General features: G+C 43.7%; 1 protein-coding gene across 3 annotated transcripts in view; it reads left to right on the forward strand.

Moving 5' to 3' along the window:
- LOC140897624 (ABC-type organic anion transporter ABCA8-like) overlaps positions 1-8,873 on the forward strand; it is a 60,040-nt gene extending 51,167 nt beyond the window's left edge. For all 3 annotated transcript variants that reach the window (XM_073310476.1, XM_073310477.1, XM_073310478.1), the window contains 4 exons: positions 232-372; positions 2,346-2,425; positions 6,040-6,095; positions 6,917-8,873. In XM_073310476.1, coding sequence (XP_073166577.1) covers positions 232-372; positions 2,346-2,425; positions 6,040-6,095; positions 6,917-7,015 — 376 coding nt within the window. In that variant the 3' untranslated portion in view covers positions 7,016-8,873. The remainder of the gene's footprint in view (positions 1-231; positions 373-2,345; positions 2,426-6,039; positions 6,096-6,916) is intronic.
- The last annotated feature ends 7,384 nt before the right edge of the window (positions 8,874-16,257 follow it).

Here is a 16,257-nt window from a genome sequence, read left to right on the forward strand (position 1 = left end):
GATACTGCTCCTTCCAAGGAATACTGTTGCTTAAACACAAAGTAAATGTATTCCCTTGGAAGACAGATAGACTTAGGAAGAATCTGAGCTAATATCAATCCTTCCCCTAGAGAACTAATAGAAAAACTAATGAATTCAGCCACTTTCTTCACATCATGTGGTTGCAATTATTAAAAGAGAGTAGTGAGAACCATTGATGAGTGTTTCACTTTGTGCTTCTCTCCTCTGCAGCTGTATCGGCTCCATTCAGTACCTGAAAAGCAAGTTTGGCAAAGGTTACTTGCTGGAAATTAAAGTGAAGGCCCCAGAACAAGTTGATCTCATCCATGCAGAGATTACACGAATCTTCCCACTTGCAGCACGTCAGGAACGGTAACTTAAAAGAATGCTGGAGCTTTATTGACAATGCAAATGCTTCTGTGCTGCAGGGGTTACATAGTGGGCTTGGATGCTATTTGAATTTGCGTGCAATCGGCACAGCAGTGGGTTAACTTAGAGATCTGAGTTTGTGTGTGAGGTGTATGAATTCCAGCATCCACAAAGCCAGGGGATGATAGGCTGGAGAGGGTAGGACACCAACTGAGCCCATCTACAACACCTCCTGCTCACCAGTCCAGAATATGGCTTCAAAGAGTGGCAATTGGTTGCAACAATAGGCCCAGAAAGATTATTAAAAAGGAAGAGTATTAATTATCATCAGGGCCAGAGGAAACAGTAATGAAGTTAGTATGTCCAATTTAGTATGCACACCTTATGATGGAACATACTTCTTGGGTCACTCATGGAGGGAGAGGGAATACCACACTGAAAGCTGGACAGCACATAAACTTTCGGAAGAAAGACTAACGTTTTGAAAAGGTACATTTAGAAATTGTTCTACCAAACAATTTTGATCAGTTTGGGAATATTTTCCAAGCTGATGTCCATTATTTACTTTTTTCTAACTATCCCATTTAGGGGTTGGACATTCCATACTAGTAAAATAAAAAAGATGATTTCTCCAGGGAACCAACCGTCTTTCTCTTAGTGGGACCCTTGTAAAATCATTCAACGTTTAGAGTCTTCCTCTATGTGACTCCAATGCAAAAAAACCTAGCTTCCTAATATTTCTCTTCTGAATCCACTGATATTAATTTGAATAAGGATACAAGTTCCATGACGAAGTAATTTTACTATGAGTGGACAAGTGCTTTCAATACCCCAGCTTCTCTTGTATGCATAACCACCCACAAATTATTTTATGATGTTGCGTTAATATCCTAATATATTAGGTGCTATATCGCAACATACAGTCCCAACCCCAAAGAGCTAACAATCTGAATAACAAAAACAGATGAAGGGTAAAGGAAAGGGATATGCCATACAAGCTGAGTAGAAAGGCTGATGACTGGTATGTGTGTTCACAGGAGAGAACCCCATTTCTCATAGTTATATATTTTAAGATCAGAAAGAACCATTATGATCATCTAGAGTGGAATCCTGGACCATTTGAAGTCATTGGCAAAAAATCCCATTGACTTAGGGCTTGTCTACATTACCGCATGGAGTCGATCTAAGATACGCAACTTCAGCTACGCGATTAGCGTAGCTAAAGTTGACGTACTTAGTTCTACTTCCCGCGGTGTCTTCACTGCGGTAAGTCAACAACTGACGCTTTCCCGTCGACTCCACTTTCGCTTCTTTTTCTGGTGGAGTACCGGAGTTGACGAGAGAGCGCTCAGTGGTCGATTTATCAAGTCTATACTAGACACGATAAATTGACCCCTGCTGGATCTATCGCTGCCTGCCAATCCGGCGGGTAGTGTAGAGAAGCCCTTAGTCTGAGCTCCTGCATAATACAGGAAATAAAATTCCTACCATTGATTCCTATATCAATCTTGTTACTTCTGGCTGAGCTAGAGCATAACTTTTAGAAAAACATCCAGTCTTGATTTAACGATTTCAGGAGAGGACGACGAATCCATGGCATCACTAGGTAAGTTTTTCCAGTGGTTAATTACCCTCTTCACCACAAGAGTGCACCTTATTTCTACTTTGAATGTGTCTAGCTTCACCTTTCAGCCACCGGAATGTGTTATCATAGGTGCCGGAACTAGGGGTGCGGTGGATGCTGCAGCGCACCCTGGCTTGAAGTAGTTTCCATTATATACAGGGTTTACAGTTTGATTCAATGGCTCTCAGCATCCCCACTATACAAATTGTTCCAGCACCACTGTTATGCTTTTGTCTGCTAGATTAAAGAGCGGTTTGCCATCAGAAATCTTCTCTCGGCGCATGTACGTATAGACTGTGATCCAATCATTGCTTAAACGTTCTGGTCACCTTCTGCACATTTCTTCTCTCAGGTATCCCTCTTTGATGGTCTATAAGATACCAATGGAAAATGTACAGTCTCTGTCCCAGGCTTTTTTCAATTTGGAGGCAGGTAAGAGGGGTGCTGTCAAATGTTGGAATCTCTGTAATACAGCCACATTTTAAGCTATATATTTTTTCTGTCAAAAAAGCTTGGGCCAGATCCTCTGTGGGTGTAAATAGGCCTAGCTGCATTAAAGTCTCTGGAGCTATGGCAGTTTACACCGAGCTGAGGTTCTGGCCCTGTGAACTACAACTTTGGGGCCTGTTGAGCAGTCCTGTGGATGCTCTAAAATGGCTGCTTCTGACAGTGCAGGAGGGGTGCCTCTGGAAGGCAGGCCTTATTGGAAGGATGTCAGAGCATCAGACATCAGCTCTGATCACCCGACATTATGATAGTCTTCCTAAAAAGACTGATATTCAAAGATGCTAGTTTCTAGAATGTGAGATGCGCTGGGCATCACAAAATGGGGAAGAGATGGCCAGCCCTCTGTGGAGATAGAGGTGGTTAGGGACTATTTAGAAAAGCTGGACGTGCGCCGGACGAGTTGCATCCGAGAGTGCTGAAGGAATTGGCGGCTGTGATTGCAGAGCCATTGGCCATTATCTCTGAAAACTCGTGGCGAACCAGGGAAGTCCCGGATGACTGGAAAAAGGCTAATGTAGTGCCAATCTTTAAAAAAGGGAAGAAGGAGGATCCTGGGAACTACAGGCCAGTCAGCCTCACCTCAGTCCCTGGAAAAATCATGGAGCAGGTCCTCAAAGAATCAATCCTGAAGCACTTGCATGAGAGGAAAGTGATCAGGAACAGCCAGCATGGATTCACCAAGGGAAGGTCATGCCTGACTAATCTAATCGCCTTTTATGATAAGATTACTGGTTCTGTGGATGAAGGGAAAGCAGTGGATGTATTGTTTCTTGACTTTAGCAAAGCTTTTGACACGGTCTCCCACAGTATTCTTGTCAGCAAGTTAAGGAAGTATGGGCTGGATGAATGCACTATAAGGTGGGTAGAAAGCTGGCTAGATTGTCGGGCTCAACGGGTAGTGATCAATGGCTCCATGTCTAGTTGGCAGCCGGTATCGAGTGGAGTGCCCCAAGGGTCGGTCCTGGGGCCGGTTTTGTTCAATATCTTCATAAATGATCTGGAGGATGGTGTGGATTGCACTCTCAGCAAATTTGCGGATGATACTAAACTGGGAGGAGTGGTAGATACACTGGAGGTGAGGGATAGGATACAGAACGACCTAGACAAATTGGAGGATTGGGCCAAAAGAAATCTGATGAGGTTCAATAAGGATAAGTGCAGGGTCCTGCACTTAGGACGGAAGAACCCAATGCACAGCTACAGACTAGGGACCGAATGGCTAGGCAGCAGTTCTGCGGAAAAGGACCTAGGGGTGACAGTGGACAAGAAGCTGGATATGAGTCAGCAGTGTGCCCTTGTTGCCAAGAAGGCCAATGGCATTTTGGGATGTATAAGTAGGGGCATAGCGAGCAGATCGAGGGACGTGATCATTCCCCTCTATTCGACATTGGTGAGGCCTCATCTGGAGTACTGTGTCCAGTTTTGGGCCCCACACTTCAAGAAGGATGTGGATAAATTGGAGAGAGTCCAGCGAAGGGCAACAAAAATGATTAGGGGACTGGAACACATGAGTTATGAGGAGAGGCTGAGGGAGCTGGGATTGTTTAGCCTGCAGAAGAGAAGAATGAGGGGGGATTTGATAGCTGCTTTCAACTACCTGAAAGGGGGTTCCAAAGAGGATGGCTCTAGACTGTTCTCAATGGTAGCAGATGACAGAACGAGGAGTAATGGTCTCAAGTTGCAGTGGGGGAGGTTTAGATTGGATATTAGGAAAAACTTTTTCACTAAGAGGGTGGTGAAACACTGGAATGCGTTACCTAGGGAGGTGGTGGAATCTCCTTCCTTAGAGGTTTTTAAGGTCAGGCTTGACAAAGCCCTGGCTGGGATGATTTAACTGGGAATTGGTCCTGCTTCGAGCAGGGGGTTGGACTAGATGACCTTCTGGGGTCCCTTCCAACCCTGATATTCTATGATTCTATACTGGTGGTCCACATGTTACAGGCAGGACACCTGGAGTAAATTTTCAAAAGCACCTAAGTCCCATTGACTTTCAATAACAGTTGGTAGCCTAAGTCCGTCTATCTATGTGTCCCTCTCTCTTTAAAAGGGAACTTAGCTTCCTGGGAAATGTTACCCTTAGCTCTCCCCTCCAAAGGTTTCAGAGTGCCGTCTCCCTGCTTAGTCCATACATACAGGAGAACTTGAGAGTGAATCCTACAGATAGCAAAATTTGGAGGTAAAATCCTGGGTCCACTGAAGACAATGGAAGTTTTGCCATTGACTTCAATGGGGCCAGGATTTCACCCTGAGTGTTTCCAGCAGGACTGATCAAAAAATGTACATCAATTTTTTTAACAGAAAGTATCTGCTTTCCTCAATTTCTAATTTTTTTTCATCAGAATACCAACACCCCCCACTCACCCACCTACATAAGGCAGTTTTGGCCTAAAGTTTTACAGATTGGGCTAAAAAGAAATTTACCAAAATGTCAACATTTTCTGCTGAAATATTTTTACCAAAATGTAAAAAGAAATCATTCTCATCTCAGTTTTTTGCAGAGGAAAAATATTTCTGATCAGTTTATTTCCAGTGTAACTTTGCATTGTATATAATAGAATCACAGAAATGTAGGACCAGAAGGGACCTTGACAGGTCACTAGTCCAGTCCCTTGCATTGAGGAAGGACTAAGTATTATCTAGACCAGGCCTGACAGATGTTTGTCTAACCTGTTCTAAAAAACCTCCAATGATCAAGATTCCACAACCTCCCAAGGTAATTTGTTCCAATGCTTAACTACCCTGACAGTTACCTAAATCTCCCTTGTTGCAGTTTAAGCCCATTACTTCTTATCCTGTCCTCAGTGGATAAGGAGAACAATTTATCACCTTCCTCTTTATAACAACTTTTTACGTACTTGAAGACTGATCATTTCCCTCCTCTGTCTTCTCTTCTCCAGACTAAACTAATCCAGCGTTTTCAATTTTTCCTCCTAGGTCATGTTTTCTAGACCTTTAATCATTTTTATTCTCCTCTGGACTTACTCCAGTTTGTCCAGATCTTTAGCAAACTAGGGTGCCCAGAACTGGACACAGTACTCCAGCTGAAGCCTAATCAGTGCTGAGTAGTACTATCTTGTGCTCGTTGACTGTCAAGACCTCGTCCAAAATTAAACTGTATTGTGTAACCAGGGCTGGCCATAGATTGTTTTGTAACTCTGTGAGATGTCAGATGTGCAGGGCCCATAAAGGACTTCAGCCACAAACACTGAATTGTGAGCCTCAAGGTTCTGGGCACCACTGGGGAAACTTACAGGAATTTGAGGGGACTTGCAGTGTGGTGAGGAGCACTCATGACTGGCCAAATAGGGAAGCAGCTGTCCCCATCCATTGTTACATACAGTCAGAGATGGTGTCTTTGCAACGTGGATGTCTTCAGGCTATTGGGAGCACTTCTAGACAGTTGCTTGCACAGCTGTGTTCTCTGCATCTGTCTGAGGAGAACTAAACAAAAAGGACTCACCATACATTTGAAGAATCTTTATTTAAAGTCATAAAATATATTTGGGGGAGATTTCTAATGTGTTTTCATTTCTGTCCAGCTAAACGTACCTTCGACCTGGAGGAGTACAGCCTTTCTCAGTCCACTTTGGAACAGGTACAGTGTGCTATTTATAATATTTCTGAGACAGAAGCAAGAAAATATAATGTGTAAAAATGAACATATTTAACCTGGTAACCAACATATTTTAAAGAATGTCCATGTGGGGTTCAGTCCAAATAATAATGATCCCTAGCTCTTACTCCACACTTTTCATCAGGACATTTAAAAGTGATTTACAAAGGAGGCCAGCATCATTATTCTCATTTTACAAATGGGGAAACTGAGGCACAGAGCGATGAGGTGATTTGCCCAAGGTCACCCAGCAAACCAGAACCAGGGCCAAAAATTGAAGTCAGGTCTCCTGAGTCCCCATCCAGTGCCCTGTGCACTAGGAACACTGCCTCCTAAATGAGAGGTGTTCTCAATAAGTGGTATAAAGGTTGTCATCTCAGCACTGTCTATGCTGTGTACCTGTCAGAAGCACAGAACAATAATTATTGCAATGCCTTATGATTTGATATGGAATTTCTATTCAGATGCAAATGACACCTATGTACAAGCATTCAAAACCATGGTTATTTCAAAACAGTGGTTATCAGTGAGTTTGCTCAGTTGTAACTGATGTTAGAATTTGGTCCTGTGTTGGTTTTTCTTTGCCACTTAACAGAATTATGTCATCCTCTGATAGCTCACATCTCATTGGGTTAGAGTACAGAAACAATTTCTCATGCCATGTCTCTCTCTTCATTGCAACCTCTTTTTGTGCCTTTTGGATTGTTGGATAAATACATCTAAATCTAAAACAAAATTGTTTGAGCTCTTTGTTTCCAATCCTGGGAATTAATTAGACCCTTCCTTTAACTTTCACATTCCAGGTGTTCTTAGAGCTTTCAAGAGAGCAGGAGAAAGAGGATTTTGATATGAATCTGGATAGTACAGCAGAATGGAAACTCCTTCAGCAGGATGATAACTAAAGCTCTGCACCACAGTCCTATATCTCTGCTACAAACAATATCTGCATGTACAATTACATACTACGTTATATCCAGTACTAACATTGTATTATGGTAATGTCAGGAGAGGAAAGTTCAGCCAGTCATCATGAAAACTATTTTTTGATTAATTACATTTGGCTATGGCTACATTTCCTTTTGGAGCAAAGAATATGTTCTGAGACACATGGGACTGCATTAGAAAGTTGGCCAAGGACCAAAAATGGGGTTGGCCGCCAATAACAGAAGATGAGGGAGCTCACGGGCAAAATCAGTCCAATTTCAATACATCTGCAGTTGCAAATACGAGAAAAGCAGAACAGAATCTTAAAAAGCCATCTGCTCAGAAATTTGAACTGAGATCCCTTTTGTCACACAAATCACACAAAACACATTACAGAGTTTTCGGTTAAATACTGGTGGTGAAGTGACGACATGCATAAACCTGTCAGCAGGGATTCATGTATTACAGGGATGAACAATGTACAGGTGATTGGATATACTGGGCCTGATTTTGCTTTCTTAGTAGATTGATTATGATTTTAGTCCTCTGGCTGCAGCTGAGTTATTTAGATTTGCATCAGTGAGACTGATAATCTCTGTCTCTTTCTGTAAGTGTCCTGAGTTTTTTCACCTTATGGATAGAGGGATCTCTCAACAATGGAGCAACACACTTAACAGTACAGCAATAGTGTCATCTCTCTCGGTGAGACGAAGTGCTTATATGGGACTAGAATCAACAATCTTCTGCCGCGGAGATGTGATTGCTATTAACTGAGTCTGATGCTTTTACACTGTTATCAGCAATTTGCCAGAGTGATCTCATTTTTGGAGTATTCTTTATATTATTGGACCTTCAGGTTACTTGCTATGAGACCTGTTAAATATATGAAGAAAAAAAACATTCTCCTATTGGATGTTAATGGTAGTACTGTTTTGCTGTTCCTTTACGTGCCAAAAGGACATCAGCAGAAGAACAGAGCTGATGTCAGAGAGAGATTCTGTCTCATCAGCATTATTTGTAGGAGACAAAGACAATGACAAAAAATTAGAAAGCAATGCAATACTACTGGTAGTTCTTGTGTATGAGTCATTGATAAAGTACAAACTCCAACTTCACATGGTTTACAGGTTTAGTGAATAAAATCCTAATAGCTGTATGCATCAACTGGAATTGCTACATGTCAGGGACTTTCTAGATTTCTCACTACTGCTGGAACCTTAAATAGCTGCAACAGCCAGAAACACCATCCTCCATCGGTACCTAGCAACAGCTCCTTTGAATCATGACACACATGTGGCCTCTAAGCTTGACTGTTGCAATGGACTGAACCCGCTAAGCAGAGTGACATTCTGACCCCCAAACCAGTGCGCACGCTCGAAGTGCGCTGATGGCAGTAACTAATACACCTCAGTCCGCCAAGGGGTGGAGTGTAGGGGCAAGGTTGCGGAAGATTGGCGAGGAGCTAAGGGGTGGACTGAGTATGCGACTGGATGTAAGCGGAGGATGCAGGCAGTTTCAATGAACTTTGTCCGACAGACCCTGCCAAAAGACATTGTAGCATAGCTCAGCATATTTTTGCCTGTAAATAAGTCAGTTTATGTAATAAGCATAAATCCTATATATAAGAATGTAACCAGCTGTTGACCCCATGTAACCCCAAGATAAGCGCGGAGAATATAGCGCCGCAGAGGACTCCCCGCTGGTGGAGTCCTGCCTCGTCAGCTGTCCCGAACGGCCAGAGTCCCCTGCAGCCCCTCCGCGTGTCCTAGGGGCTCCCCGCGCAGATTGGAGCTTAAGTTTTTCCTTCCTTCAATAAAGCATAGTTTACTATTCTTAGACCTGAGTGTCCTCCTTTCACTGGTATCCCCCCCAACCCCCCAGCCCTCGCGGGCAGGCGTCGTGTCATCGCCCAGGTGCTTCAGACGCTAGCTACACACTGAACATGGAATCATACACAAGGACCTCGTATTGGTTTTCAAACCTGCTTCACACATGCTCCTTCTCATTCCGCAATGACTAACTCCCTCAACAGAGAAACACGGTGGGTGAGGAGAGTCAGAGTGAGCTCAAAAGCATGATTTTCTCACCAGCAGAAGTTGGTCTAATAAAAGCTATTACCTCACCCACCTTGTCTCTCGAATATCCTGGGACCAACCTGGCTACAGCACCACTGCATCCCTCAACAGATAAATTCCATGGGGGTGATGGAATTCTCTACATCAGATCGGCATGTGGTTTAAGATACACATTTTTAAGAGAACTACAACTCATGACAACTCGTCTACTTGTCTTCAGTCATCAAGTACTCCTGTTGTGCATTACCCAGCATTAATGCCTAATACCAGCATGTCTAGATGATAGATTCTGGGGAAAAAAAATCATATATTATCTCTCTTGTATATAAAAGAAAATCTGGTATTGATCTGTAATTGTGTATGGCTCACTAAGATGCTAAATGTTCACCTTTCCTCTTTGGACTAGTGATTATATGATATTGATACAATAGCTGAGATGACAAAATACTCAAAGAAACCTGTTAAAGGTACTCAGACATGGCATGATACAGTAGTCTACTCATTAAATCTCACTAAAGGTAAAGTACCAGATGACAGGATGCTGGATGGAGAAGTGATCTCAATACATACAGGAAAAGTTTTAAAAACCCCAAACATCCATCAGAGAAATAACATCAATTCTAACAATTGAACATGGTTAGAATGTGCTGCTCAGATGCTTGGTTGTGGGAGAAAACATGGGGTTACTTCCCACATCCCACTGGTTCTGATCTCACACAGATCTCACAACCAGCAATGCCTGTGACCTACTGTATTCCAAACAGTGATGAAATGCAGAGTTGAGCTCTTGGGCAGAGAGTAGCAAGGCAAAAAAAACTTTCCCTGTTTAAAAACAAACCAACCAACTACTGCGGGTTTTTTAGGCAGAAAAAATGTAAAAACAAAAACACAGTTTTACTTCAATGGAAGATCATCTTCTTCAGTTAGGCTGGGATTCTCATAAGTGCCTAAGGGAGTTAGCAAAAAAACCGAGGAGTACTTGTGGCACCTTAGAGACTAACAAATTTATTTAGTCTCTAGGGTGCCACAAATCCTCCTCGTTTTGTTCTGTTTTTTGCTGATACAGACTCACACAGCTACCACTCTGAAACCTGTCACTAAGGGAGTTAGGTGCCCAGGACCCATTGATTTTCAGTGGTACTTGTGTTTGTGCATCTCTTGGGCACTTTGACAGTCCCACCCTTAAAGCTTAGCCTTGCAGGAAGCCAAACATAAATATTTGGGGTGAAATCCTGGAAATAGTAGTTTTGCCATTGACTTTAATGAGGCCAGGATTTCATCCATCATTTTAAAGATTTGACACCTTCTCTCACCAAAAGTTTGCCACAAAAGTTGCTCCTATGGGTTTCTCAGCCAGAATACTTTGTAGCAAGTACATGGCTGCCTAGCAAACTGCAGTGTTTCAGCTTCTCCATCCCCCAAGCATTAATTCTTCTTACAAGACGATGGGAGGTTTTGCCAGTGCAAATTTGAGAAGGTGGCTCTCTTGATAGGGAGAACAGCAGCAGTGCTTGTTAGAGTGTCAAGCAAAACCCTTCATTGCAATAACAAGGAATACAAGGAGGCATCCCCTTCAGGTTCCCGTGGTTTGTGATCTCTGGAATTCCTTTAATTGGAAACACTCCTACAAGTTTCCCTAAAACCGTCTCGTCCAAGGGGTCTCAAACTGTGGATTGGGACCCCAAAGTGGGTCACGATCCTGTTTTTTAACGGGGTCACCAGGACTGGCGTTAGACTTGCTGAGGCTCAGGGCCAACGCAGAAGCCCAAGCCCCACCGCCTGGGGCCAAAGCCAAAGTTTGAGAGCTTCAGCCCCGGGCAGTGGGGCTCAGGCTTTGGCTTCAGCCCTGGGCGATGAAGATCAGGTTACAGGCCCCCACCAGGGCAGTGGGGCTTGGGCTTTGTTTCCCTGGGATCGTGCAGTAATTTTTGTTGTCAGAAGTGGGTCACGGTGCAATGAAGTTTGAGAACCTCGGGAAGGGGCCAGACCAGGTGAGTGAGCTAATATTTTTTCATGGAACCAACTTCTGTTGGCGAGACAGACAAGTTTCTGAGCTTACACAGAGCGCTTCGTCACCTGGACCACGTTTCCTGTCGGCATTAACAACCTAACGCAAGTTTCCAGGAGATGGTCTTGCAGTTTGCCAATAAGGTGGCTTTCTGGTGTGTCATATGCAGCTGGGAACCTGGAAATAAACAACAGAAATTTGGTTGGGGGATTTGTGGGGGTTTAGTTGTGCCTGAAGCTTTGGGTTTCTAAACTTTTGGGTTTTATTTCTGATTTTTGTTTCTTTGCGCCCCCCCGCCTTTTTTTTAACAGTATTGCTTTTCTTTTCCTCAACCCCTCTTCCCTCCCTGTCATCCTCCAGTCTGTTTTGGGTTTGTAAAAAGAAGAGACTCCTTTAGTTGTTGGAACAGCATATTTATTTATAATTCTCCCATGCAGTTCCACTCCAGAATTGGCTGTTTACTCCTGTTAATAACCTATTGCTCTCCAAACAACCAAAGCCTGTTTTCTCAGGTCCATACCATACAACACAATATTACGGTGAAAGACAGAGACATATGTTTTCTACTGATGAGAAGGTTCTACACCTTTGGAACTAGAAAATCCAACTGAATGCATCGCTACCCAATTCCTGATACAGAGCATTGCACCAGCGTGACTAACATAAAAAGGAACTGGAATCTGCTGTCTTTAAAACTGTAAAAATAGCTTGTGCTTTTGCTTCAAAAACTGTACCTATTCTTTTAAAAAAAGAAAGGAAAATAAAATGTCTGGAAGGCACTGAGTTATTCCCTGTCCTTTACAGCTGGGAATTGCTCAGCTCCAGATTATCTTCACAGGGACAGCTTGTTTCTGCATTTTCCTGAGCAGATTTTGTGTGTTAATCAGAAGTGCACTGCTTAAGAGACATATGACCCTTCAGTGAGATGACTTCCCTCATTGGGAATCATAAACAGAAATGAGGCCCCTGTTTCCAAGTTTGCAAACCACTTCATGTGCCCTGCAGCGTGTCTCAGCCTCTGCACTGCTGGAGTTAGAGAAGTTTCTGAGACGACAGAGAACTGGGAGCCAAAGTTTTTCTTTTAGTTTTGCATTGACTGGCAGGTTTCATTGATTCTGCCTGTGCACCCTAAGCTGCTTCAAGTGGAGATGGAGATTTGGCTGTGCTATTCTTGTAAAAGGCAATGAGGGGGAACAAAGAAAAAATACCACGTAACCACTCTGAAAACATACCCATGTGCGCCGGACTGTCCTTCTGGGCTTACCTGAAATGCTCTCAGGGTTACCCACTGTTTGGGATTGTTTGTCGGGGATGGTTATTCACACTTGGGGATGGTAGCAATCAGCTCTTCAGTGTCTTAACACTATAATATTTTATTGCCAGCTACTGTAATAATGAAGTATAAGGGTCTGATCCTTGTACTTGTGATGGAGTGATTCTTCCACCTACTGAAGTAGAAGGAAAGGCTCCCACTGACTTCAATGGGCAAGAGAGCCTTAGCTATACACTGCAGTTTTGAGTCTATGTAATCGGGGCCACACATACTAGCCAGTGCATAACAAACAGGAGGGCTGTACAGATATCTGAAGGGACGCACGCCTTTGGCTATGGAAGAGTCTTGTATTCGTAAAGGAAAAAAGAACTTTCAAGCCAAAAGGAATAAGGAAAAAAATCCCACTGAATCTCATATGTGAAGGGGGATGGGAGATACAAAAAGCAGCCAGCTGCCTCCACACATGGAGTCAGGGGAGCGAAGGAAAAATATCAAGAAACCCCAGCAGGGAGAACTCAGATGGTCTAATCCAGCCAGTTTAAAAGATTTAGGCAGATCAAAAAGGAAAAGCAAACTTTAAAACCTTGGCTAATGAGAACAGACGCTTCCACCTGCTGGGGAATAGGGCAGGCACAGCTGTGTTACTCTGCACTGAGGGACTATGTTACAAAGGGTTGTGTATTTCCTGTCCCTTTTTGCTGGTAGGTGGTCAGATTACCCACTGTCTGGGCTGGCATATTTGGACAGGGTTGAAATATTCTTATAAACTAACTACGAAAATCTGTCCATTTCACCTTCCTCCAAATTTCTATCCATTGTTCTCTCAGCAAGCGCTCAATAATATTTCTAGGTGGAAGAATAGCGCCATCACAAAGCCTTTGCTTACCCAGAGAGAAGAGATCGACTAAGAGACTTATCCAGGGTCGCACAGGGACTCTGCAGCAGAGCAGACAATTCTCCGGTCTCCCAAGTCCCAGACAAGCTCTGTAACTTACCCTGGATCACCCTTCCCTTCCATTATAGTCAAATAGCCAAATATTCATTCAGAGATGTGCTAGGCAATGCACAAGTCGCATGTTCAGTCAGGGTTGGCAACAGCTACTGTAACAAAGGCTGCAGCTCAGAGATGTAAAGGTCCAACTTGGATTTCGTATTACACCGCTTAGCCACTTGCACCATTGCTTCATCCACCCGCAGAGTACCCTCCACTTCCAACTGATGTTCAGTTAGGAAAGATGCCCACTGACTTCAATGGGGGTTGGATCAGGTCGGGTTGGAGGCATTCAGATCCTATAGTGGTGGAGTCTATACATTCAAGAACCTCGGTAGAGAAGTCCCAACAGTCTTGCAGCGCCCGGGTGGCCTGTACCCTTTCACAGCACCTATATTAACCAGACAGCGCCTGGTTTTCTGCAAGGCCTAGATTCGGCCTCCACACATGTCCATGCACAGCGTCCTGAGAAGGGAACCTAACGAGAAAGCCCAGCGGACAGCATTCAGGTATTCCAATCCAGCCAGTTTAAAAGCATTAGGCAGAGAAAAGAGGTGAAGCAGGGATTGCCTGCACCCACCGGTGCTCAGGTCCCACTGAGGTGTGCCATAGAGATGATAGGCGCACAATCCTTTTGGATAAATAGTTTCCCACCTGTTGTTTTTTTATGACCTGTGTTCGTGCGTGATAGACTCTCCTACCATTCCACCCCTGCCAATGGGCAAATGCGCTGACGTCTGTGAGGACAAAGATGCACCATCACAAGCAGAGGCCACCTTTTGAAAATCATACCCACAATAACTTCCATATTGCCTAGAATATAAATTTATGAACCTCAGGCATTTAAGCATGATTTAATTATAATGCAATAACTTATATAATCTCTCTTTTCCCTTCTCCTTAAGCTTTCTCTCTGCCTCCAGCTGGGAAAACGATCCTCCTTCCCTATCTGAAGAAAAGACGTTGCTGGTTTTGGCTGTTCTCTCAATTGCCAAGACTCTTCCGGCGAGACACTTTTTTCATCCGCTGAGCTGGTTTAGGAATGCTTTAGGAATGCTCGCTAGAGTTTAGGGGAAACAATGCAAAGAAGAAAATATACCTTTTGCTGCTTTGATTTGTAAACTAATTCAGGCCCTGAAATGGCTGACTTTTTTGCCATTTAAAATATGATCAAAGGCTCCTGCCAACACACAGCTACAATATAATGGGACAGGCTCATTTTTGATGTGTCGCTATGCCACGGCCCCCAGCTGCGGAGCTGCTGCTCTGCTTCCAGAATTGATTTCCTCTGTCGGTCCAAGCAGTCGAAGAAGCAGAATTGAATTATAATGAGTGAATGGTTGTCCAGCATCTGCTTTGCCTTATTTATCCGATGCTTGAAGACCGTCTTTCTGCTGGGGAGTGGGACACCCCCCCCGTGTGGTCAGCTACAGTACATTGGAATAGGCAGCGTTTGGCTCAATGGGTGTTTTGACAAATCTATTGATTTGTGGCAGCTGTTTTCATTCTTATTTAACCTTCACAAACTGGCTGTAGAGAGATGCTCCCTACCAGTCCTATTCCTTCCAGCTCTGCCATTGAGGGATTTTACACGACTCGTGTAGTAGGTGTATGTGAACAGATAATTGGCTATTCTTTTTCAGGGCACACCTGTATAAAATGCTTCCTGACTCCTGAGCAGCTTGATATGGGTTCCACTCATGCTGTCCTAGAGAAAGCAGATTATGAGTTTACTTTAACTTTGACCTTGGTCACTGTTTTCCTTGAACAAAGAGAACATGGCAATGTAGTCCCTAGTGCGGGCTCACCAACGGTCTTGTGACAAAATGTGGTGAACTGGGCTGCCCCTGGGTAACCTGGACCTACTTTCATGCAGTATGGTGTTTGATAGGCAGGATGGTCTTGTGAATTAAAGAGAGGCCCAGGGTCTATCTCCAGCTCTGCCACGGACTTCCTATGGGACCTTGAACAAATCACTTAATCTCCCAGTACCTCATAGACTTGAAGGTCAGAAGAGACCATCATGATCATCTAGTTTGACCTCCTGCACATTGCAGACCACAGAAGTTCACCCACCCACTCCTATAATCTCGCCTTCCTTCTTTTGTACTATGCAAATAAGACTTCGGTCGCTCATAAGGTATTGTGAGATTAGGGGTACAGGTTTGCGATTGGGGTTAGGGTTGCAAGGCTTAACTCATCAACGGTTCTCAAGTGCTTTGAAATCCTCATCAATAGAAACATTAATTTTTTCTATTCATTTCAGAGTTGCTTAGCTATCACTAATATTATACAAAGAAGGGTTATCTTGGAAGATGGTCCGGCTGGGTGTTTTACAGGGGCACATAAAATGACTAAGAAAGCCACATTATAGTCATAACGTTTTGTTCACATCCACTTCATTCACCCTCCCTCCTGCCCATTCTTGCCATTCATCCTCTTGATGCCTCTCTAAGTTTGCAACTGGATGGAGCATTGCAGAAAAAAAGAAATTTAGGAAGTTCATAACTGAGAAAGTGGGTGAATAGGAACCTCTCAGTGTGTCTAATTCATAGTATCTTCTGGGCTGAGCATCTATCAGCCTCCTGGCAAGACTCCATAATAGAGCTTTGCCCTTTTCATCCTCAGCCCCATCTAACAGCTCCAAAATCTTGGGACATCCTGTCTGGAGAGGATTACATTAATGTGAACTAGAAACCTTTTAGTTTGCATTCGGCGCATCCACAGCGGGTGAGTTACAGAGCAATTGCCCTGCTTGCTACCACCTAACAGTTGTCCTGCCTTTTATATGCAGAAAAGCAGTTCTTATGGCACTGGGGGGCCAGGGAGTTTTTATAGCATGTTGGGGGGTGGGCTCAGAAAGAGAGAGGTTA

The sequence above is a fragment of the Lepidochelys kempii genome, chromosome 14 (assembly GCF_965140265.1).
Source record: "Lepidochelys kempii isolate rLepKem1 chromosome 14, rLepKem1.hap2, whole genome shotgun sequence".
In the NCBI taxonomy this organism is placed as follows: domain Eukaryota; kingdom Metazoa; phylum Chordata; order Testudines; family Cheloniidae; genus Lepidochelys; species Lepidochelys kempii.